The sequence below is a fragment of the Puma concolor genome, chromosome E3 (genome assembly GCF_028749965.1).
Source record: "Puma concolor isolate L17-30 chromosome E3, mPumCon1.1.hap2, whole genome shotgun sequence".
NCBI lineage: Eukaryota > Metazoa > Chordata > Mammalia > Carnivora > Felidae > Puma > Puma concolor.
Genome location: NC_141682.1, coordinates 27,388,896 through 27,414,637, shown reverse-complemented (window position 1 = coordinate 27,414,637; position 25,742 = coordinate 27,388,896). Strand labels below are relative to the sequence as shown.

General features: G+C 44.7%; 1 protein-coding gene across 2 annotated transcripts in view; it reads left to right on the top strand.

Moving 5' to 3' along the window:
- VPS35L (VPS35 endosomal protein sorting factor like) overlaps window positions 1-25,742 on the top strand; it is a 118,424-nt gene that overhangs the window by 22,798 nt on the left and 69,884 nt on the right. For both annotated transcript variants that reach the window (XR_015245701.1, XM_086692934.1), the window contains exons 7-12: window positions 1,799-1,927; window positions 8,724-8,808; window positions 15,588-15,647; window positions 23,336-23,432; window positions 24,132-24,179; window positions 25,597-25,690. Coding sequence is in view for 1 of the 2 variants with exons in the window: in XM_086692934.1 (XP_086549060.1) it covers window positions 1,799-1,927; window positions 8,724-8,808; window positions 15,588-15,647; window positions 23,336-23,432; window positions 24,132-24,179; window positions 25,597-25,690 (513 nt within the window). In the remaining variant the exon portion in view is untranslated. The remainder of the gene's footprint in view (window positions 1-1,798; window positions 1,928-8,723; window positions 8,809-15,587; window positions 15,648-23,335; window positions 23,433-24,131; window positions 24,180-25,596; window positions 25,691-25,742) is intronic.

Sequence of the window (25,742 nt, the reverse complement as noted above, 5' to 3'; positions counted from 1 at the left end):
CAGATGGTTCCCAGGTTCATCACAGTAGGAGCTGAAAAAGGGTCACTTTTCACTGCCTCAGCCCAGAAGGGACACAGGCAGCTCTGCTCATGGCCCATTCGCCCAAGTTAGTCACGGGGCTCCTCTTACTGCCGAGGGATAAGGAGGACCCTGTCTCGTAGTTCAAGTGACCAGCTGGGATCAATCCAAATTTCCTGAACATCCTACATGTATTTCCTTAGTAAAGAGTTCTTGGGATTCCAGGGAAGATTGATAGAAAAGAGATTTGGTTCCTGGTCTCATGTGGGTTAGCATGACCCTCACTCCTGTGAACTTTGTAAATAGCATCTTAACAGTAGCCGAGGATTAATGAGCAGGTACCACGTGCCAAAGGCTGTGTTAAGTCTTTATTTATTTATTTATTTATTTATTTTAAATTTTTTTTTTTTTTTTAACGTTTTTTATTTATTTTTGGGACAGAGAGAGACAGAGCATGAACGGGGGAGGGGCAGAGAGAGAGGGAGACACAGAATCGGAAACAGGCTCCAGGCTCTGAGCCGTCAGCCCAGAGCCTGACGCGGGGCTCGAACTCACGAACCGCGAGATCGTGACCTGGCTGAAGTCGGACGCTTAACCGACTGCGCCACCCAGGCGCCCCAAGTCTTTATTTTTAATTCATCCTTGGGATGGTCTACCTTTCTTCTGCCAGAGCTTTTTTTTTTTTTTTTTTTTTTTTTAATGAATGCCAGTATTTTTTTTTTTTTTTAATGCTTATTTAATGTGTGGGTGCACAACTTGGGGAGGAGCGCAGAGAGAGGGGGAGACAATCCCAAGCAGGCTCCACCATGTCAGCACAGAACCTGATGAGGGGCTTGATCCCACGACCCTGGTATCTTGACCTGAGTCAAAATCAAGAGTTAGACATTCAGCTGACTGACTGAGGTACCCAGGTGGCCTCACCACAGCTTTTTGATATGGTCTCCTTTCTGACCTGAAGGCACTCTCCCTGGTCTAGGTAAAGCCCCTGCCCTCCACTTTCCACATTGTCCGATAACACCCGCACACCATGGAGCATTTGTCCCAAGTATCACTTCCTCCAGGAAACCATTCTTGACCACCTGTCTAGAGGCCATTCCTTTGTTACCATATTTCTTCCTTTCTGAGAGAAAGCCTTTCCCCCACATTTGACTATCCTTGAAATTGAGCTGTGTTTCTTATTGATGCATGTCCGTGATGGGTATTTTTTTCTTCCTTGGTGGGACACCAAGAATTGTGCTTCTTATAATTGGCACCTCAGATTCAGTGAACTATGCTATAGGTCTGCATAGAATTGTTTCCTCTGGAGCCTTTACCTCAGTTTTCGTTAATACGCATCTCATCCTTTGTACATTAAACTCTGTTAGCACAGAAATAATGTCTTTTTGCTCACCTTTGTATCTCGAGCATATGGTGGCCCATGCCTGGTCCACGGTAGGTCCCAATGAGTATTAAATAAGGTGGTGGATCCTGTTTTCCTGGTATAGATGAGGTTCTGGGAGGAGAGCTGCTCACCCAGAATCACATGGCCAGTGAGTGGGTGAACAAGGGGGTTGACTTAGGTCTGACTTGCTCCAAGGCCCATCTCAGTGCCTGCACTCTGTCCGTCTTTGCAGAAAACTCAGAGGACCTCTTCCGTCACAGGACAATACTATCAGTCCTGGGGGGTTGTGAGGAAGACTTAGATACTGAAGCTCAGTCAATACTCAGTATTATTCATGGGGTTGGTGACCAAATAATGTTTTTCCTTTTGTGTCGACACCTTCCTACTTTCTGCCCACAGGGATCCCAGAAAGAACTGTTGAACTTGACTCAACAGGATTATGTGAACCGCATTGAGGAGCTCAACCAGTCTCTGAAGGACGCATGGGCCTCGGACCAGAAAGTGAAGGCTCTAAAAATAGTCATCCAGGTCAGGTCTAGTGATTTTTTTTTTTTTTTCTTTTTCCCCCAGAATTTCCTATGTAAAACTTCTTTTGTAGATAATTAGGGTTTTTCAGAGGCCTGCCTTCAGGGTCTTACCCTACTTTTTTTGACCTGTTCCATTTTCACATACTTACCGTGAAAGGCCATGATTATGAATGTTTTATTGAGGGCCACCATGTACAGCTGCACGGGTTGTATACTGCACCATTCCAGGACATTCAGCTTGGATTACAGAATTAATGATTCCCTCTGGATTGTGCAGTTCAGTGGCCTTGGTACATCTGATACAAATCACAATTTGTACAGACTAAAGATTGACCAACTGTCTTGGGTTTCCTTGATCAAATTTCCTTTGTATCTTTGGGATTAATGGTTGTGTGTCGCTGATATATGCATTTCTGGCTCATTCTACATAATCACATGACAAAACATGTTCACAGTGTTAGGAGACGTACATTTGTTGAACCCTTTGTTGGTGAATTTGTTGATTCATGACAACTCTTGGATCACAAGATCAAATTCTGTAAGGAAAATAGCTTATTCTGTTTCTTGACCCTTCAGATCATCTTGTGGCAAGACATGCTGAGAAATACCCTGTAAAAGGACTAATGTGTGCATTATGTTTCAGAGCAGAGTTCACAAAGAATTTCTGAACAGCCATTTTAGTTCAAAAGGATAATCCTGTTCTTGGTCAACATCATGGCAATATAAAAAAAAAAGAGAGAGAAAAGGAAAAAACATATCTTGGCTATGTGACCTTTGTTTTCTCCTCTGGAGTCTTTACACTGAGTGCTTGAAATCTTTAAAGATGACACTTTGTGTGTCAGGTGGTTTTGTGTGTGTGTGCGTTTCAAGACCGGCAAACCTGGGCTCATTTCCCTGCAGTCACTGTTGTTAGTTTACAAAGTAAATACTCCTAAAGAAGAGTCCTCTCATCCTGGATGCACATGATGGGGGTTGCTTGCTGAGTGGCTCAAGTAAGAAAATATCTAAACTCATAAGCGCTTCTTCAAAATATTTTCATTGGCCACATCTCCCCAAGAGGACTGGAGTACAGAGAACTTGACTTCCAAGAGTTTGACATCTGGAGAAGATTTAATTCATGTCTTCCCAAAGAAAATAACCATGAAAGTGTTTCATTAACTCCACATCTGGTTAATAGTAACTCTTTTACTTTGCATACTTTAAAGAGTACTTTTTTAACCAAAAAAGAGAGTCAAGGGGCAGGTAGAGAGAAATGAGCCCAGTTCACCTTATTTGCTCTGCAGTAAAGTATTGTGTTGTGTGGTAGTCTTACTGGAATATAGTTCAGTGATTTTTAGTAACAGTTACTTAGCTATTTACACAACTCAGTTTTAGAGCATTTTTATACCCCCTCCCCCAAATTCTCTCAAGCCTGTTTGCACTCAGACCCTGTCACTTCCAGCCCCAGAAAACTACTGGTCTGCTTTCTAACTATAAATCTGCCTTTTGGAGACCTTTCATGTATCAGGATCATTCTTTGTGTAATCTTTCGTCTCTGGATTCTTCCACTTAGCATAATGTTTCTTGAGGTTTGTCCGTGCTGTTGTATTGATACCCTGTACCTTTTTGTTGCTAAGTAGTAGTCCATTGTATGGATGACCACGTTTTTTGTTTTTGTTTTTTTTAATTTTTTCTTTTAACATTTATTTATTTTGGGGAGACACAGAGACAGAGTGTGAGCAGGGGAAAGGCAGAGAGAGAAAGACACACAGAATTTGAAGCAGGCTCCAAGCTCTGAGTTGTCAGCACAGAGCCCGACATGGGGCTCGAATCCACAAAGCGTGAGATCATGACCTGAGCCGAAGTCGGACGCTCAACTGACTGAGCCACCCAGGCGCCCCTTGAATGACCACATTTTTACTTAACCATTAACAAGTTGATGGACACAGGTCATTTCTACTCTGGCTATTATGAATGATGCTATTGTGAACATTTGCATAGAAGTCTTTGCATGGACCTATGCTTTGATCTCTCTTGAGTCGATTCCTAGGGGTAGAATTGCTGAGTCCTATGATAAGGGTATGTTTAACTTTTTGAGAAATGGCCAACCTGCTTTCCAAACGGCTGTTCTGTTTGCATCCCTACCAGCTTGGTGTGTGGGTTCCAGGTCCTCTATATCTTGTCCAGCACCCGTGTTACTGTTATTTTGATTGTAGCCACCCCAGTGGGGCTAAAGTGATATCTCATTTGTAGCATTAATTTGAAATCCCTGTGGACTGATGATGTTAAGCCTCTTTTCCTATGCCCATTGGCCATTTTTCTCTCTTAGTGAAAAATGTACTTAATAAGACTGGCCTATTTTAAAAATCAGGTTATGTTCTAGTTGAGTTGTGACAATTCTTTATGTATCCTTGATACAAGTTCCTTATCAAGTGTCTCCTGGTCTGTGGCCTGTCTTCATTTTCACACTGGTGTCTTTTGAAGGGGAGGAGTTTATAATTTTAACAAAATCAAATTTATCAATAGTCTCTCTTTTGACTCATGCTTTTGGAGTAAATAGCTAATAACTCTTGGTCTAAATCAAGGTGGTGAGAATTTTTTCCTATGTTTTGTTCTAGAAGCTTCATAGTTTTAGCTCCTACATCTAAGTTTATGGCCCATTTTGAAGTGATTTTTGTGTGTAGTATAAAGGTCTAGACTTGTTTTTTTGTTTTGTTTTGTTTTTTAATTTTAGTGTTTCTTTTTGGAGAGGGGGAGTGAGTGGAGGAGGTGGGGGGGGGGGGGACAGAGAATTCAAAGCAGGCTCCACTCAGTGCAAAGCCCAGCGTGGGGCTTGAACTCAAGAACCATGAGATCATGACCTGAGCTAATGAGCTAAGCGGCATGATCAAGTCTGACGCTCTGCTGACTGAGCCACCCAGGCTCCCTTAGATTCATTTGTTTTGCATGCAGATGTCTGGTTTTCTCGCCAACATTTGTTGAAAAGGCTGTCTTTTCCCTATTGAATTATTTTGGCATCTTTATCAAAAGTCACCTGACTGTAAATGCAAGGGTTTATTTCTGGGTTCTTGAATTAATTCCTTAAATCTGTGTAAGTCTCTCCTTATGCCATTACCACACTGTCTCAATTACTGTAGCTTTATGGTAATTTTTGAAACTGGTCAGTGTAAGTCTTTTACATTGGTTCTTCTTCTTTTTTTTTTTTTTTCCCAAAAATGTGTTTTGGCTATCCTGGGTCCTTTGCATTTCCATGTGATTTAGAGGATCAACCTGTCAATTTCTACCCACCCTCCCCCCGCCCCCCCAAAAAAAAGACCTTGTGGGATTTTGGTAGGGATTGTGTTGACCTTGTAGAAGAGAGAGATTTGCCAACCTAACAGTAATGAGTCTACTGATGCATAAAATATGTCTCACTCTTTCTGTTGATGGGTATCTGGTTTTTCCCTTTTCTCGTTATGAACGATGCTGCTGTGATCACTCTTGGACATGCCTGCTGGCCTCTCTGGGGATGAGGGCCCTTACCTGAGAGTGGGTGTGGGGTGTGTGTGCCTCTTCAGCTTTATCAGACAATGCTGAGTTACTTTCCAGCATAGCTGTGCCAGCACGCACTGGTAGCAGCGGTGGGATTGTGGGAGTCTGTGTTGTTGAGCATCCTACCAACATTTGGTGTGAGCAGACTTTCTATTTTAATTTTTCCAATTTAAGAGATAATAAAATCATTGTATTGTGGTTTTAATTTGCAATTCCCTGATTATAATAAGATCAGGCATCTTTTCACTTGTTTATCGGCCATGTGGGTTTCCTTCCCTGGAAAGTAGCTTTCATTGATTCCTCTTGTTCATTTTTCCATTATATTGTTTGGATTTTTTCCCCACGTATTCTCAGTGGTAATTGTCCTCTGATTGATTAGTCTGTTTGCTTGCTTCCTTTGATCTGTCTTCCTTTCTTAGTATTCGGCTATCGGTTATCTTTATCCTTTTGTTTTTGGTTATTTGGGTGTGTGTGTGTGTGTGTGTGTGTGTGTGTGTGTGTGTGTATTTATATGCCTAATTCCTAACTGAATTCTAGAAACTGCTAGTGGCCTTGTAGAATGTTACTAATTGGAAACAAATGAAAAGCACCATTTTAGTACTTTTCCAGCAGTGCTGATAAGTTCCATAGCAAGTATTTCAGGCAGAGTAATTTATCAGTCAGTTGTTCAGGAAATGGCTGCCTCGGTGGTTCTCTACCTCAGCTGCACGTCAGAATCGCTTGGGGGCTTCAAAAAGGTCCTGAGTCTGAGCTGCCCCCCAGACCAGCTTAATTAGAATCTCTGGGATTGGGACCCAGGTGCCATTATTTTTAAAAGCTCCCAGATGATTCCAAAGCTGAGAACATACAGGCTGTAGAATGCTTAGTTAGCAGAGTTAGCTGCTGCTTATGGATCTCATGCACCCAGTGCGTTTTGGGTTCCGCGGCAACGGTCACCTGGAACCTTTGTCAAAAATGCCGATGACCTGGCACCTCAGCTGGAGGTTTTGACCAGTAGGTTTCACATGGATCAGGGACTCTGTATTTTTAACACCTTGGGCTGCCTCATTTTTATTTAGGAAACTGCACCAAAGCTTTAAAAAAACTGGAATCTTCAAAATAGTGATTTAAAGGCGGGGGGGGGGGGGGGCTTCAATTTATGACATCATTATGACTTGAACTGTGGATTGAAGAAATTCTGCTTCCTCTTCCCTTGTGGAAAATGTCTGTTCTGTGATACCAGCCTGGGAGAGCACTCCACACACACAGACGTTGGGAAGTGCCAGCTGTGTTTAGTTTGAAATCTTCTGTTTGAATCGTGTCTTCTCACCTCACTGCTGGGCGCAACTCCTCTCTGAGGAGCCCTGGGTGGGAAATCTGGAGATGTCACACCCGTAGGAACCAAAGGCTGTGTATCATAAACAGTCTCTAGGATTCAGAGTTGTTTGCTTTTTCCAAGCAAGCCCTGAAATCTCGCGGGGCTGTTGTTTAAGCTGGAGCTTTCCTGAAGGGCGGAAGACGAACAGCAAGCGAGGCCTCAGGAAGTGGATTTCTATGAACATCCAAATGCCACATTTGGTGTCAACACCATTGTTTTAACGCCTTACATTCCCCTCACCCTTCTGCCCTCCTGCCCCTCCCCCCCCATAATACTTGGGCTGTAAGAGGTTGTTTTGCACATTAGACACTGTGTTTATTTTTAGGCTCAAATGCTGTGGAGAAACTTGGTGAATTTAACAATTTAGAAATTGGGTGAAACGCCAACCTGAAAACCCATGCCAGCCTACCTTTTGATAGGTTGCACATTATTTCCATTCTCTGCACGTCGGAAATGCATATTAAAGGACTCATTCAAATGTCAAGTGTCTTTTCTTTATAATGTTTCTTTATTTATTTTGAGAGAGAGATACAGCGCGAGCAAGAAAGGGGCAGAAAGAGAGGGAGACAGAATCTGAAGCAGGCTCCAGGCTCCAAACTGTCGGCACAGAGTCTGAGTTCACAAACTCATGAACTGCGAGATCATGATCTGAGTCAAAGTCAGACACTTAACCGACTGAGCCACCCAGGCATTTCAAATATCTTTTGTTTTTAAGTGATGTATTTGTATCTGAAGGTCAAGTGTTTAGTTGTTTGCATGGACTTGTGAATTGGAAAAGATTTCAGGGCATTACATTTAGTTCTTCAAAGAAGAAATAGTTGTGGGTTTTTGTTTTTTGAGAGAGAAAGAGAGAGGAAAGGACATGGAGGGAGAGAGAGAGAATCCTAAACAGACTCTACACTGCTGGCACTGAGCCCAATGCAGGTCCTGAACCCATAAACTGTGAGATCATGACCTGAGCCAAAGTCGGACACCTACCAACTGAGCCACCCAACTATCCCAAGAAGAAATAGATATTTTGCTTTTGATCATAAAAGATGACTTAATCTGGGGTGCTTGGGGCCACGTTGTGTGGCTGCAGTCTTCCATTAAGAGTTCCGTATGTGTCGATGGCCCTCTGGTATGAGTGATATCGCACGGGGACTGAGCGATTCCCTGCAAAGCCGGAATGTTCCCCATGTTGAGTATCACAGTTGCAGACAAACATGTGCTCTCTGAAGCTTGTCATCTTTGCTTTTAGAGGGAAGTTTGGAAGTGAGGATAAATCATAGATGTTACGGGGATAAAACGTACAGCACAGGGAATGTAGTCAATGGTACTGTTTTATGGTGACAGATGGTGGCTACACTCGCAGTGAGCTTAGCACAATGTTTTTATATAGTGTACACTTGAAACTAACGTACGTTGTGTGTCAACTGTACTTCAATTAAGGAAAAAAAATAGATGCTAGTTTTAGAAGCCCTGGAGATGTACTGATGGGAACATTTCATAGAAGAGAACGTTAACGAATCAAGACCATTGTGAAATAAACCACAGGAGGCTGTGCTGAAAAGCCGTTGGAACAAAGATGGAGTCATCTGTGAGGACACTGATGGGAGAGGTGTCCTTGACTTCTCTTGGTGACTTTGATGCTGGCCCTAGTTCGCTGTATGAGCAAAGATCCTTCTGGATGAGATTCCTCAGTCCTGTGGTTTTCTTGGAGGGAAGTGACGGTGTCTTTCCATAAGAGGCTCTGTAGAGAGCAGAGTCTGGCCTCCTTTGTCAAAAGGACGGTGGTTTTGTTTATCATTATATCTCCAGTGTCTAGCATGGGGCTTGGCACATGGTAAGCATCTGCACTTGTTTATAGAAATTAATTTTCCAGTCCTGGAGCATTCCAACCAAGTCAGACACGATGGAGTGAATTTCCTTTTCTCTTCTCTTTTTTTAGTGTTCAAAGCTGCTTTCGGACACAAGCGTTATTCAGTTCTACCCAAGCAAATTTGTCCTTATCACCGACATACTTGACACATTTGGTAAGTTCTAGTTCTGTTCATCTTAGATCTAGAAAAGACATCTATTTTGTTGGAAGGCTGGATGGTAGCAGTGCTTTAATTTCTTTTGAGGTTTAAGTAGTTGGGTAGACCATGAGGGATACCAGACCACTCCCCACCTCTGCTCATTAACAAGGATGTTATTTTTGAAAGAATCTTAAATTTCATGTTTTCTAAACTTCTGATAGGCTGGAAGAGCAAGTGAGTGAAGCCAGCTCCTGTCTGTTGCCCTCTTATGGCGTCTGGAACTCCCTTTGTCAGAACTGAGCATGGCTTCTCTGCCCAGCACTCCCAGTGGGTTTCTCTCCTGGGGAATATGGCAGCATCCTCTGTCCCATTGCCCAAGCTGGAGATCTGAGAGTCTTTTACCCTGTGCCCCATGTCTCATCCAATATGAGGTTCTTCAGTATCCTGAGTCCCTCTTGAGTTCGTCCATTTTTATGTGTCTTCACTATGATCACCTTAGTCCAAGCCACAGTGCTCTCCTGCCCAAATGACTACTGCAGCTCTTGTGAGCTTTCCCGTAGCATCACGGCTGTCCCTCATCCCGTGCTCCCCACCTCAGGCAGAATGATCTAGACTGAAGAGAATAACCTGGAGCTCCTCTGGAGAAGTAGGAGGCCTTTGTGCTCCTCGGTGGTTGTCAGTGGCCAGGACATCAAACCATGCAGCTCTCAAGGCTATGTTTGATGTTCAGCAGTGAGGTGCCCCAGGAGAGCTAGCACATGGAATTGCCTTCTGAGAGCTGAACCCCTTGTGGACCAGAACAGAGACATTGGCTGTCTTACCAAGGAGGGACCCGTGGACTCCCAAGCAGCAAGTCTCATCTGTAACCCATAGAAAGATCTAATGTGTCAGAAAACAAAATATCAAGCAGAGATCCCCGTCGTCTTCACAGGAGACCGGGGACTACATGTATTGGCTGGAATAAATGATAGAGAATCTAACTCCTACTAGTTATTTATTATGTAGGGGTTTATTTATTATTGTCGTATGCTGAAAAGCTCAGGGGTGGTTTCTGGATTCAGGAACTCAAACAGTTGTGTTGGCATTTTCTAGTAATTTGCCTAGGATTCACTTCATTCTCACTCTGCAAGGTGGTATCAGTTCTTTTGTTAGTAGTCCCAGCATGAGGAAAGAGCTTCATCCCGTCATTCAACAAAAAGTTCCAGAATTCCATTTCCTTGGCCTGGTTCGTTCACAGGTTAGTTTCGGAGTCATTCATGGTATCTGCAGGATGAGGATGCAGATTATCCAGGGCACCGAAAAGCAGAAAGGTGATGCTGTTCGCAGAAGAAAGGGGAGTGGGAGCTAACTGGACTACAAGAAGAGATGGCCTGGTTGGGCAACGACCCGTCGGCCCAGGAGCTCTGCTGAGTACAAAGGATGTGTCAGTAATAAGAGACAAAAGTCCTCACCTTTGTGGGCTTATGTTCAGTGAAAGGGTATTTGCAAAAGAAGTAAACCCAATTATGTGTTACATGATGATCAGCTCTCTGGAGAAAACAAAACAAAAAAATAGAGCAAGGTGAGGGGAATTGAAGGAAGGTCGGTGAGGGGTGATGGAGACTGCAATTTTAAATAGGGTGGTCACAGGAGGCCCTGCTAGAAGTTGCTATTTGAGCAAGTGCTTGAAGGAGAGGAGAGATGAGCCACATTCTCTCTGGGTATGGAAGGGATTCGGCCATATTAGGCCAAGGGACCGCTGGTGCAAAGGCCTTGGGGTGGGAGTGTGACTGACAGGTTTGGAGAACGGAGAGGCCAGGGTGGCTGGGAATGGGGTGTACAGGGTGGTGGCATGGGAGCTGAATGGGTCAGAGATCATGGTGGGCCTTGTAGGTCATTGGAAGGGCTTGGGCTTTGACTCTGAGGAACCACTGGGGGGTGTTAAGCAGAGAAGCAATGTGATGTGATTTGTTTGTTAATGCTTGTTAATTTTTAAGACAGAAGGGGGAGGGGCAGAGAGAGAGGGAGACAGAGGATCTGAAGCGGGCTCCATGCTGACAGCAGAGAGCCCGACACCGGGCTCGAACTCCAGAGCCGTGAGACTCCTGACCTGAGCCGAAGTTGGACACTTAACCGACTGAGCCACTCAGACGCCCTGTGACGGGATTTGTTTTAGTGGCTGCTTGTTGAGACTAGACTGCAGGGCGGAGGTAGGGCCGGTAGCCTGGTTAGGAGGCCATTGTTGCACTTGAGGTATGAGGCCGAGGAGGCAGTGGGGATGGAGAGAATGAATGGATTTTCAGAATGGACGGGTGAGTTAGGCTCTCAGAAGAGATACCAAGTCATATAACTTTTGGGCCTTGCCTTGTCCTCTTACACAGCCTGCTTTTAGGAGCGAGGACTTCAGTCAGGGAGAGGGGTCGGTGGTTGTGTCTGGTTCTCACAGTGAGTTAACATGCTGGCCTCTGGTTTCCCTCACCTGCCTCTTGCAAGTTTCTTTTGCATGAGTCAGCATCCTGAGTGACACTAGCTCGGGGACACCAGTGGACCAGTTTCTAACCTACAAGCCTAGCTGGATGTGGACATTAACTTCGTGAAAATTTTGCACAACCATTTTGCCAGCCTCCAATGGTGGCACCCCAGTCTCCTGCCTTGGCAAGCTCAGGATACAGTGCAGGTGCCTGTCCTTGCCGCATCCCAGAAATTAGCTGGGCCGAGAGTTGATAATAGCAGTGATCAACCCTCAACAAATAATGTCCTTGGTCCTGACTCCATTCTGGGTGCTTTAGAGATAATAAATCACGACCTTGTCATCACAGCATGTGAGGCGGGTTCTGTAATTAACCCCATTTTACAGATGAGGGGCATGAGCCACAGCTTGCCAAAGGTCACAAGGGGAGTGAGCGGCAGAGCTGGGACTGTGAGTTCTCTCTGCAGTCGAAGACCTGTTTTATTTCTCTTGTATGTGGCTTACAGGGGAGATTTTACTCTCTTTGAAAATTACAAATGGGTATACGTTTGACCCAGCAACCTCACCGCTGGGAATTCATCCCATTTATGATAGCAAAGCCCAGCAACAACCCAGGTGGCCATCGGTAGGGGACCAGTTAAATAAATGACGGTCCATCTGTACGCTGGAGCGTAGGAAACCCATAAGAAAGAGGGAGGGTGTGCTCCATTTTCCGCTGTGGAGGGATCTCCAGGGTATATGTGTCATCACGAGAGAAAGTCAAGATGCAGAATAGGGTATGTTCTCTTTTGTGTAAGAAAGAAGGAGACGCTGGAAACCTTGTTGACATTGATTTGTATTTGCCTGAAGAAACGTTAGAAGGATGTCCAAGAAACTAAGTAAAGTGGGAGCCCTCAGAGGGTGGCGGGGGCAGTGAGGTTGGACAGGGATGGGCCAGAGACAACCTTCCCTCAGTACCTTCCACAACCTTATTTGAATTTTGAATCAGGGGAATGTTTTTTTCCTGTTAAAACCAAACATTCAGATGAGGTACCGACTTTCAACACTATACTCCCTCCTCCGCTTCCGAACTGTGCTCCCAGTGGTGCCCTTGTCAGGATTTGTTACGGATGATATTCCTCAGGACTATGAGGCAGCCTGTGTCTGCAGGTGCTGAAGGAGACTCTGTTGTGCTGTGGGCACAACATAATGGACAGTTTTCACCTTTTACAAAAGAGGTGGGAGATGGGAGTGCTGAGATCCACTTGGAAGCATCGTCCTAACACTGCTCCTTAGGGAGGTGCGTGACAGTATGGGGGCAGGTGCTCGGTGGTTGACCTGGACAGCTGTAGGTTGGAGCATCTTGCTGGGCAGGGATATGGGACACAGCCCTGAGCATCTGCATCGAGAAAGTGTATGCTGGCCTTCCAGTGGGATTTCACTGGAGGCACCCACCAAGCACGGAGCCGGGCCCTGGAGTCTATCTGCCCATGTCCCATGCCTGCGTCTCCTCTTCCAGAGTCATGTGTATCTGAGCCTTGTTTTTTTTCATCTGTAAAATGGCATAATAGACCCTGTCTCTGGGGGGGTTTGGGACAGAATTAAGAGAATGCATAGGAAGCATATAATGTTTTTCCTCTTCTAAGAACTTGCCTGGCAGGATCAGTGTAGACAACTTTGAACGGTAGTTGGTACAGAGTAAGTGCTCAGAAAACATTAGCAGCTCTCACTGTATTCATTTTAGTGTTACTGATTGAGAACATTGTGAGTCAAGAAGGGAGATCAATCTAGGATTGGGTATTATTTCTCAAGACAAAGGAAAAAAATAATTCACCAAACTCGCTTGGCCAAAAATGATTTAGTAGTTAAAAGGCCCCTTAGCATATGAATGTGAAACGTAACAATTACTTGTGGTTTCGGAGGGGTGGCAAGCTTTTTGTGAAGAAAGTAAAGGTGTTGTGTGCTCGTAAATCTGGTCCATGCACCGTAGGAGGTGAGAAGTTATACAGCTGTCCAGCATGGCCTGCTGTGTGATGGCCCAGGGTAAAATTATATGAAGTCCTTAGTGCCGTGCTCTGTGGTCATCACAGCGGAGCCCGTCCTAGTGCCACGTATGGCTGCCACGGGAGCCCAGGGCCGCACATAAGGAAAGCACTTCCTGCCAGAAGGCAAAAGGCAGCTTTGAGAACTAGGGTTTATTCCCTAGGTTTCCGGGGACCTTCTCAGTTGAACTGACGGTACACACCAAAGATGGGGAACTTTAAAAACTTGCCCAATGTTCAAGCCCCACCTCAGACCTTTTTTTTTTTTTTCTTTTTTAAGGTTTATTTACCTTTGAGAGAGACACAGAGCATGAATGGGGGAGGTGCAGAGAGAGAGGGAGACCCAGAATCTGAAGCAGGCTCCAGGCTCTGAACTGTCAGCGTAGAACCCAACGTGGGGCTCGAACTTCATGATCCGGGAAATCATGACCTGATCCGAAGTCAGACCCTTAACTGACAGAGCCACCCAGGCGCCCTAAGAGACCATTTTTATCAGAATCTCTGAGGACAGACACAGACATCAGCTTATTTTCAGACATGCCAGGTGGCTTGAATGTTTAGCCAAGGTTGGGGACCCCTGGTTTAGAGGGATGATGGAGGCTTGCCACTGTTTTTAGAGATTCCCATACGCAAGACAAGTTATAGCTCGTAGACTTGTGCTTGCCTAAATCCATAGTTTTTACACGTGGTGTATACAAGAATTTCCTAGCAAGGTTATTCAAGATTCATATTGCTAGTCTTCACCCCCTAAAATACTATTTTTCACTAGCTCTGAGGTGAGCCCCAGGAATGTGATTTTCAACAGGTGTCTTTATGTGATTATATCGTAAGTAGTCCACACTGGGAGAGCCACCTAGATGGCTCCTCTCCGTTTGGTTGGCTTCCTGCCCTTCATCTTAGCCTTGTGTCATTTCTTGGTGAAGTCATTGGATTTCATGTTCTTAGAACTTCCTGTCTCTTTTTCCGTGTATGGACAGGATGTGTGGTTCTTTGGTGCCCTGAACAACAGGGTTATGGGGGGGGGGGGTGTAAAAAAACAAACACATGAACTCAGGGAAATACTTTGAACATTAAAGGTGATTTGGGAGTCTCTGGGAAATGAATAGAAGTGTAATTTTTATCCCTTGGATATGGATAGCATTTTCCAAAATACACAGAATAAATAAAGCTTTTAGTGCTAGATTAGGGGGTGGCTTGTAGACTAAGTCTACCCTGCCCACTTGTTTTTGTGAGTAAAGTTTTATTATTATTGAAACACAACCACAGCTGTTGGCACATTGTCTGTGATCGCTTTTTTTTTTTTTTAAACTTTTTTTTTTTTTTTTATTGTTGGGACAGAGAGAGACAGAGCATGAACGGGGGAGGGGCAGAGAGAGAGGGAGACACAGAATCGGAAACAGGCTCCGAGCCATCAGCCCAGAGCCTGGCGCGGGGCTCGAACTCACGGACCGCGAGATCGTGACCTGGCTGAAGTCGGACACTTAACCGACTGCGCCACCCAGGCGCCCCTGTGATCGCTTTTGAGCGACAACAGATTTGAATAGTCGCAGCGGACCTGTGACCCACATCACCTGAAATACATTCATTTATGCATCTAAGAAAAATGGAGCCTCGACAGTATGCCAGGCACTCATCTAGTCCTGGGGATATACCCATGAACAAAACAGACACAGATTTCTACTCTCGTAGCACTCGGTAGTTGAATGTCAAACGGGCAGATCACATAAATGAGTGAAGCAGGCAGTTGCTGAGAGGCACAGAGTGGTGGAGACTGGGGCAAACTGGGTAGTGTATACACCATTTGAAGGGGCAGCTGCTAATCTGTTTTAGCTCATTTTTATCCTATAGGGATGTGGGCCATTTTTGGTAGATCATTTGCGAAGAGGCAGGAAATCGGGTTTTTCATGTAAATGAAAGTTTTTACCTGTTGGCAACTAATTAAAAAATGTTAAAGCACTTTGTGTTGTGGGCCAAATGGAATGGATCCCTGGCTGCCCATTTGCAGCCTCTGCCTTAGAAATAAAACGTGGACTGTTGCCTATTTATCGAGTGAATGGAGGTGCCTAAGGTCCCTTTGGCCCTACATTTCCCTCTCTAAGGGGAGAAGGATTACTTTCCTGGATCTCAGAAAGTAAAAAGCTCCCTCATTTTATTAAAAACAAAAAGAAATGGGGCTCAACGTTTGTCCCACTAGGTGGCAGCATATTATCACGAATTGAAGCGCTCTGGGCGATGCCATCTCTGTGCCCCTAATTAACAAATGTTTATTTCGTGTTTGCTCCTGAGGAGCACAATGCTAACCCCTTATGTCCTTCTCTCCCCAGGAAAGCTCGTGTACGAGCGCATCTTCTCCATGTGTGTGGATAACCGCAGCGTCTTACCAGGTGATGTTGAAGCTCTTCTGCCTCTGTCATTCTGCCCTGGAGGTGTGATTAGAAGGCTTACATCGGGGCGCCTGGGTGGCGCAGTCGGTTAAGCGTCCGACTTCAGCCAGGTCACGATCTCGCGGTCCGTGAGTTCGAGCCCCGCGTCGGGCTCTGGGCTGATGGCTCAGAGCCTGGAGCCTGTTTCCGATTCTGTGTCTCCCTCTCTCTCTGCCCCTCCCCCGTTCATGCTCTGTCTCTCTCTGTCCCAAAAATAAATAAACGTTGAAAAAAAAAAAAATTTAAAAAAAAAAAAAAAAAAAAAAAAAGAAGGCTTACATCAAGTCAGGATTTATTGAACTCAGTATAAGATTTCTTTTGTGTTTGATGTGTTAAAAGTAGAAAAAACACCTCTACAGATTTCTGACCATCTCCGTTTCCTAAAAACACTAGAAGGTTTTCAAATGGCCCAACTAAGAATTTTGGGCAAGTAATTTGAATCTAGGAGACCAAAAAGGTATTACATCTAGATTTAAGTGAATTTGTTTTTTTTTTTTTTTTTTTAGTGTTTGTTTATTTATTTTGAGAGAGAGAGAAAGAGTGTGCTAGCACATGCATGTCGGGTAGGAGCAGAGAGAGAGGAGAGGGAGAATCCCAAGCAGGCTCTGCGTTGTCAGCACAGAGTCAGAGGGCTTGATCCCATGAACTGTGAGACTACAACCTGAGCTGAAGTCAAGAGTTAGGCGCTAACCAACTGAGCCACCCAGCTGAACTTTTATAGCAACTTGAATTCCTTTGCTGCTTGGCATTTTTTCCTACATAATGTTCCCAAGAAGCAACTTGTAGAAACCAAGTTTATATATATTAAAGAACAATGACAAATAAATCAATAATTACAGATGCTTTGAATTTACAATTGGTGCTTAAGTGATGTTTGCGTTAAATTTATTGCCAATCCATTTTACATTCTCAGGAGGTTATAATGGGACAACTTGCTTATGAACCTCTCTTATCACATAAATGTTTTTTAGAGCTGCTGTAAGGAAACCTTCTCATCCATACAAATTAAGATAACGAGCCTGCTCCAACTCTGCCTGGTCTCGGCCAGATGATGGCATTAGTGACAGCAGCCCATAATTGACCTGTTCACTTATCCTTTCTTTCATCCGTCTATGTTATCTGTTATTTTAAAATGATTTAATGCAGTTATTTCCCAGGAAGAAGAGACCTGTGGGGTTCTAAGAGTCATCTTGTGTCAGATGATCAAACCCACGGGGAAGAGCCAGGGACTTGCATGCGGCCCTGCCGCCAGCTAGTGGGAGCCTTGCTCTTATGCTGAATCTGCGCTGTCCAAGATGGTGGCCACGGGTCACATGGGGCACTTGAGACCTGGCCAGTCCAAACTGAGGCATGCCGTGTATATTAACAATACACTTGGGGGCGCCTGGATGGCCCAGTCTTGGTTAAGCAACTGACTCTGGATTTTGGCTCAGGTCATGATATCGCAGTTTGTGAGATCGAGCCCTGCGTCGGGCTCTGTGCAGACAGCTTGGAGCCTGCATGGGAATCACTCTGCTTCTCTTTCTCTGAAAATAAATAGCTAAGCATTAACAGAAAAATACACTGGATTTCAGAGACTTAATACAAACAAAAGACCAGGAAGTATCTCACTAATGATTTTTTTAAATTGATGACATGTTGAAATGACATTTTGGATGAATTGGGTTAAATGAAGTATTGTATTAAAATTTCACTTGTTTTGGGGCACCTGGGTGGCTCAGTCGGTTAAGCGTCCGAGTTCAGCTCAGGTCATATCTCATGGTTTGTGAGTTTGAGTCCCGCATCTGGCTCTATGCTGGCAGCTCAGAGCCTGGAGTCTGTTTCCAATTCTGTGTCTCCCTCTCTCTTTGCCCCTCCCCCTGCTCATGCGCTCTCGCTCTCTCTCTCTCTCTCTCTCTCTCTCAAAAATAAACATTAAAAAAAAATTTTTTTTTTTAATTTCACTTGTTTTATCTCTTGGAACATGGCTCACATGATATTTCCATTGCAAGGTGCCGTTTTAGACCCTCCCCTTCACCACATCACAGCTGTATGTTTTTATCAGCTCTTCCCATATTCTAGGGCGTCTCAAGATTGGGAGGTGGTGAGCCTGGAGAGGTAGGCAGGGGCCAGCCAGAGTGCAAAGGCCTTCTCTGTCAACTTTAAGGATTTGGGAAATGTGGGTGCACTTACTTAATTGATACTTGCTAACTTGTACACTATACCAGCAGCGACAGATGCATGCTTGTAGGCAGAATTAAACCCAAATAGACCTGTTCTTTGGCGACAGTAGTATTTTTTTTTTAAGACTTTATTTTATTTTTGGGGTGCCTGGGTGGCTCAGTCACTTAAGCGTCCGACTTCCGCTCAGGTCATGATCTCACCATTGGTGAGTTTGAGCCCCACATCAGGCTCTGTGCTGACAGCTCAGAGCCTGGCTCTTGCTTTGGATTCTGTCTCCCTCCCTCTCTTCCTCTACCCCTGTCAAAAATGAACATTAAAAACAATTCTTTTTAAGATTTTATTTTTTTCCTAAAAAAACTGCTTCAAATGTTTATTTATTTTTGAGAGACAGACTGAGTACGTGTAGGGGAGGGGCAGAGAGAGGGAGACACAGAATCTGAAGCAGGCTCCAGGCTCTGAGCTGTCAGCACAGACCGCAATACGGAGCTGGAACACAGGAACTGCAGGATCACGACCTGAGGCAAAGTGGGACGTTTCACCAACTGAGCCCCCAGGCACCCCTTAAGATTTTATTTTTAAGTAATCTCTCCACTCAATGTCGGGCTCAAACTCAGAACCCTGAGATGAAGAGTCACATGCTCTGCTGACTGAGCCAGCCAGGCGCCCCCACAATGGTATTTTTAAAAATAATTTTTGGTAGGGGCACCGGGGTGGCTCAGTCGGTTAAGCGTCCCACTTTGGCTTAGGTCATGATCTCACAGTTTGTGAGTTCCAGCCCCGCATCGGGCTCTCTGCCCTCAGCACAGAGCCTGCTTTGGATCCTCTGTCTCCCTCTCTCTCTGCCCCTACCCCACTCACACTCTTTCTCAAAAACAAGTATACAGTAAAAAAAAAATAAAAAGAAAATGCTTTTTGGTACATGTTCTGGTACCCTGTATGGTACACCTAACCCTTTAAGAACATAGATGTTACTTGTCTAATCCCTAGAGGTATTTGAGTTTGCATCTACTACAGTAATTTTCCTTCTTCCCAATTTTCACTAGTATACAAATAACATTTTAGAGCCAATTTGTGAAAAGTTATTAACAACTTCCTCCCTCCCTAAACCATAGAAGTTCAAGATGAAAGGCTATTGTCCTATTCTTTTCCAGTCCTTGTCTAAATTTATTAATTAGCACTTACATCACTAAAAACTCTTCCTTCCTCAATACCTTTTTTTTTTTTTTTTTACCTTTAGCAATGCAAACCAGGTTTTTGCTTTCTGCAAGTAATTTCTTCATTTATTTATTTTTTCTTTCAGTTAAAATCTTCATCTGCGTGTAGTGTTCTGTGGTTCCAAGAACCTGAAAGAGAAGGGCAAATCTCTCTCAAAAATGTCAGTGATCTTGGGGATGTCTTTTAACAATAATTATGCAGAAAGCTTTTCAAATCTACTGTGCAGAATTCTGCCCAAAGAGATTATGTGCAGAGAGAAATCTGGTGGCATGTGTACTCATTCTTTCCATTTGAATCAAGTTCTGACTGGTGAATTTCACTTTTGAGCCCTTCACCTTCCGGAATTTTAACTAAGGCGTACCTCTTAGGAGTTGAGGAGGATGCTGGTGTCCTTTGGGGTCATGGGAAGTATGTACTACTAGATGGGGTGGTTTTCCCCCCAACATTTCTTAATCCAGCACATTCATGGAGGGACCATCTACTCGAAGTGATAAAGGAATTTTATTTCCATCTTGGGAGAAATAACTTGGGTTTATCGCGTTGTGGTTCTCGTCAGCTGTGGGCATCCCCATCTTCGGTTTTTCCCCGAAGGCTGCATCTGGGTAAGCAGAGTCCTTAACTGACCTGGCCTTGGAGGCCGGTACCAAGATGACATCCCTATAAACACTGTTATGTAAAGAGACCTCTTGCTGCTAGGGTAGAGACTTGGCAAATTAAAGAGAACTAGACTCCTCCCTCCTCCTGAAATATCCACAGAAGTTCAGGGTTGAAGGAAGAAGCACCATAAATGAAAAATAAGTGGGAACCAGAAGGGAGAGTCTCTGCTCTGTTACATTGAAGTCTCTGAATTGATTTCCAAATTCTGAATTCATTCTCCGTGTCTCAGCTCAAGTGCTAAAGTATAAATGGTGCCCCGTTAAGCTCTTCCTCTGCTTAGACCTCCTTCATGGACTTTCCATTGCACCTTGAAAAACTCTGACTCCTGGGGCACCTGGGTGGCTCAGTTGGTTAAGTTGGTATGACTCTTGATTTCGGCTCAGGTCCTGATCTCACAGTTGCGTCTGCTTGAGCCCTGCATCGGGCTCTGCTCTGACAGTGCAGAACCTACTTGGGGTTCTGTCTCTCTCTCTCTCTCTCTCTCTCTCTCTCTCTCTCTCTCTCTTTCTCTCTCTCTCTCTCTCTCTCTCTCTCCCTCTCCCCCTCCCCCCCCCTTTCTCCGTCCCTCTTTCTCTTTCTCCTTCTCCCTCCCTCTCTCCTTCCCCCTCTCCCCTGGCTCATGCCGTCTCTCTCTCTAAATAGAGAAAGAAAGAAAAAAAAAAGAGGGGAAAAAAAAAAAAAACTGACTGCTCACCAAGGCTGTAACCAGTGTGACCTGGCTTGTAATGCCTGCTTCTCCTCTTCCTGCTCGCCACATTGGCTTGCTTTTTTCTTCTTTGACCTCCGAGACACCATATCTACCTCAGGGCCTTTGCCCTTGATGTTTCCTCTTTCTGGAATATATTCCATCCACATTTAAACATGGCTGGCTCCTTTTTATATAATTCAGGGCTCAGCTCAAATGCCACTCTGGCAGAACCTTCTCTGACCACCCTAATGAGTCTGCACCCCTAAGTCACTCTCTAATCTAATACTTAGTTTTATATCTTTCATGGTATTGACTATTACCTGATATGTTTGCTTGCTTGCTTATTTTTTTTTTCCCATTATGTTTTTGCCGCCACTGGAATCTAAGTTTCATGAGGACAGGGTCTGTCTTGTGTATTGTTATCTCCTTAGAGGCTAGACTCCTGCTTTGAGTTGGTTCTTGAAACATTTGTGTTGAGCAAATGAAGTCTAGGAATGCAAGATCTACTTTGCTACAAGGTTTTATTTGTTTAGTAAGTAAGTCAACACTATACTTAGTGTGGGGCTTGGACCCAAGGTCAAGAGTCACATGCTCTGCTGACTGAGCCTGCCAGGGCCACACTTCACTATAGGATTTTAAAGTTCTGCATAACATAGTTTTTTCTTAATTTCTTTGTACTGGCATTTGCAGACGAATGTATAGCTTGCAGTCAATGTGGACATGCAGGACAGCTTGCCTTTCTGTGCCTCTGAGGTCTCCAGTGTCCAGCCCTGGGCTTCACCAGAGAAAGCTCTTGCCAGGGCTGGTAGGTAATGGCTTATGGTGAAGCTCTTTTCTGGATCTCCTTTCCCTCAACTGTAGAGTGAGGGGTTTTTATTAGTTGACTGCAGAGACTTATTTTTGTTTTGGGGTTTCAGGTCCCATGATTCAGTCGGTCATATGAAGGGAAATGAATCCCACCCCTCCTTTTTCCACAGAGCCTGATTGACAAATGAATTTAGGAATATCCCTTATCTTTTCCTGTCTGGATCTCTTGGAACTTGAAAAGTTACTTAAAGTGCATGGGTTCAGGGCAGGAAAGGGAAAATGGTAACTTCCCTTCCCTCTGGAAATGGCACTGAGAATAGTTCTTGAATGAATGAAGCATTCCATGATGTCCAAAAATAGATAAATACTTGAGATTGCAGTTTCAGAATATCTGCAGTTGTGAGTTGTGACTGTTCTCTGCTGGCGAAGTACCTAGAGGTTTATCTTTTTGCTGATTCTATCAGAATTTTGATCACCCTAATCGTGTGCCACTCAGTTGCAGAAAGCAGAATCAGGGACAGAAAGTGATTCTGTGCCCAGCGCATTAGGGCAGCAAGCTAGGGTTCGTTTGCTATATTCTAAAGTGATTAACTTCTCCCTTTTTGATTGAATCTTATTTATTTATGTATTTAGTAAACTTTACAGCACTCATGGGGTCCAGCTCCCCACCTCCCAATCAAGGGTTACACACTCTACCGACTGAGCCAGCCATGCGGCCCCCCTTTTGATTAAATATTAAAAGCATAAAGCATATCCAGCAATGGGATAGGGATCTAATATGTGGAAATCATTTTGAAGAAATCATATATTTTAAGTTTATTTATTTTGAGAGAGAGAAGAGGGGAGGTGGGGAGAGGGAGAATCCCAAGTAGGTTCTGTGCTGTCAGCACAGAGCCCGACGTGGGACTCAAACTCATGAACCTTGAGATCATGATCTGAGCCAAAATCAGAAGTCAGATTTTCAACCAACTGAACCACCCAGGTGTCCCTAAAAGAAATAATTTCTGCCCCTAGAAGAAACCAGTGCCACACGATGAGTTTGTGGGACGGGCGGCGGGGGTGGGGTGGGGGGGAGAGGTTGTTTTTTATTGTTTTCCTTGTTCCCTACTCTCTTCCATTCCTTACTAAGATGTATGTCAAGACTAGGCTTGGGTGCCAGTTCCAGAAAACTCAAAATAATAATAACAAGGTCAGGGCTGGTGGGGCAGCCAGCCTGGTGCCAAGGATCCTGACTTGTGTCCTGTCGCTCTCATGGCTCGAGGTCGTGATGCAGGTTGTGGCATCGCAGTGGCATTCCATCCAGCAGGACGGACAGAAGGAAAGAAGGAGTGGAGGTGTTCCCTTCAAGACATTTCCTAGAAGTTGCACTACTGTTCCTATCCTGGGACCAGAAGCTGGTTGCGTGGCCATACCTAGCTGTGGGGATGGCTGTGTGCCCAGCAGGAAAGGGCCGGACCTCTTACTGAAGAGGAACAGCACAGATAATGGGGGAAACTGGCAGTTTTGCCGCAAGACGACTCAAGTCTTGGAGGGAGTATTGAGCTGTCAGTCTAACTGGCAGGTTTCTCACCTTGCCGCTTGGTGTACCTTCAGGTCTGGCCCAGGTGATACGCAGAGCACAAACTTGGATCACATGCCACATTACAGTTGTAGGCTTCTAAATCATCTGGAATTCCCAACCGTATCGTCATAGTTACTGGCGGGTATACCAAGAATCTCTGGCTTGTGTTAGAGGCGGTGGCTAAGAATGTAGGCTGTGGAGCCAGACAGCCTGAGTCGAACTGCAGCTCTCACATTTGCCTGCGGTGTGCCCTTACCATCTCTGGGCCTTGGTCTCCACATCTATCAAAGAGTAAAATGGAAGTATGTATCGTGGAGGGCTATTGGGGCGATGAGGTGACCTGATATGTGTAAAGCACTCTGAGCATCATTTAGAAAGTCTCGTGTGTAAGCTCTCACTGTCACGGATTGTGTATTAATAAGTGGAAGGAAAGACCCAGGAGAACTGGGTAGGGCATGCTTTCTGCTCCATTGTAACGTTCTCCTCTCTCAGGACTCCTGCTGCTGTAACGGATCCGAAGAAACAGCAGGGCTGATGGGTATTGTTTTTGCATTCCAGATCACTTCTCTCCAGAGAATGTCAATGACACGGCCAAAGAAACATGCTTAAATTGGTTTTTCAAGATTGCTTCCATCAGGGAACTCATTCCGAGATTGTATCCTTTTTTTTTTGTCTGATGGTTTTAAAGATAGGCTGAAAGAGTTGCACCACTAATAGAAGCCATGTGATGGGGCGCCCTGAAATTCCTGTGGAAAATTTGGTCCCGTTATGGTTACCAGCCTGAAAATCCAGGGCCAGCCACATCGTCGAAACCTTTGGACTCCTCTCTCCCCAAATGGTGTTCTGTTTTCTTAACTTTGAATATGATGCCATGTTCCAGGCTTTTGTTTCCTAGAGGAACATTCCCACATTAATTCTCTCAATTAAAGTGTTTCATCTTTATGTGTTTTCCCTGGTTTCAAAAACTTGAAAGGAACAAGGTCAGGGTTCCCTGCACAAATGCAAGTTTTGAAGAACAGAATTCACCTTATACACAAACGAATCTTGGTTAGCTAAAGTCCACTCTTTCCCCATAAAGCCTTGATTGGAAATGCTCAAAAGGCAGCTTAAAGTTCAGCACGCCACCGTGAATCAGCCTGTAACATTTTCCAAAATTTATTTTAAATAAGTATGAAACTTTGAAAACCAAGTAGGGAAGCCACAAGCCGTTAGCTTAGTTCTCTGGACTAGTGAGAGCCATTGTGCCTCCCTGTCCTGAAGTCCTGCCTCTGTTCTGTTCATGAGTAGTCCAGTCTTTTTGCCATAGGGAACAGGCCATCTGGAAAATGTCTTCCTTAATGGAATGTTTTCGTAGTTATGTGGAAGCATCCATCCTGAAATGTAACAAGTTCCTCTCCAAAACGTAAGGCTCTTCTGATATGTCTAGAATCATAACATTTCCAAGAAATCTCATACTTACACTAATGGCGATATGATAGCTATCATTCGCCGAGTCCTTAGCATGTAGCTAATTAGCATGTAATAGATCTAGTGCTAAGCACCTTCTGTGCATTTTCCCATCTCATCTAAATGGAAACTTGTTGAGGTAGAGCATTTTATTTATTTATGCATACTTTTAAAAATTTATTTTTGAGAGAGCGTGTGTGTGAGAGCACAACATGGGGGAGGGGCAGAGAGAAGGGAACAGAGGTTCCCAAGCGGGCTCTGTGTGGACAGCAGCAGGGGCCCGATGTGGGTCTGGAACTCATGAACGTGAGACCATGACCTGAGCCGAAGTCGGATGCTAAATGGACCGAGCCACGTGGGTGCCCCAAAGAGAGCATTTTTGTTGCTGTTTTATGGAAGAGAAGACTCCAGCTAGGAGAAGTTGGCTGAGTACCTCATGGAAGAATCCTGACTCTGTGTGGTGTTGGCAAGTTATTTAGCATCTCTGGCCTTCCATCTCTGCGAATAAGTCTGTAAGAAGAGGTCTAGGAGGGTTTGTTGAGAGCATGACTGGCCCACAGCGGGCTCATGCTCAGCTCAGTATTTGCTAGCGCTGCAGACGACAGTGATGAAGCTGATGTCAGAAGCAAAAGTCTTTGCCCCTGAGCTGCATGTTGCTCTGGGTTACCTAAGGCATTGTTTGATGCAGATAATAAACTTCCTGAAGCCAGAGGCTGACTGTTGGTGCTCAGTAGTGATGTAGTTTGAGTTTGGAATATGTACCAAAGGTGTTTCTTTTGGATCTAAGGGCACCTGGGTTTAGTTGTTGGGGATAACCTTGGTGCTAAAGAAATAGTTGTTTTGCCTCACCGTTCAGGGAGGATGATGCCCAAGGCAGAGGGAAGTGCCATGTCGCAGGAGAAAGAAGTAAATCACAGTTCACAGTGATGGGGGATCATTGATGGCAGCCTGAGGTGCCAGGAGCTGGGTGCCAGGACGGAGTGGGGCACAGAATAGGAAGTCAGTGCCAGAGGAATAATGGCTATGGCGAGAATGTCAAGAAGGTCAAGGAGTAGCCAGTGGATGGAAAATAACTGGGGGACAAAACCTGTTAAATTAATAAAATAAATGTGACCTCAAAAAGGCAAAAGGGTAAAGGTTAGACTCCAGCACTGAGCAAATGGTTAAAGACTTTAGCAGTGAGTGAATTGTATCAAGAGAGAGAGACTCTTGTTAGGTTGCCTTGGAAAATGCAAGGTTTGGCCTTGGTTTGTCTATGAAATTGGATTGTTTCCCCCCCTACGTTTAGGAAGCATATGTACCTTTATCTGTATTTTAAAAGATACAGAGTTTTCCCAAGGGGTATAATGCTGCCCTCTTTTTGTTTCTAACAGGGGGATTTCAGAATGTCTGCCCCGACTGACGTGTATGATTCGAGGGATTGGAGACCCGCTGGTGTCTGTGTACGCGAGGGCCTATCTGTGCCGGGTAGGCCGCGCCGGGTCACTGGGCGCTCACACGGGCTGCTCACACGCTCACA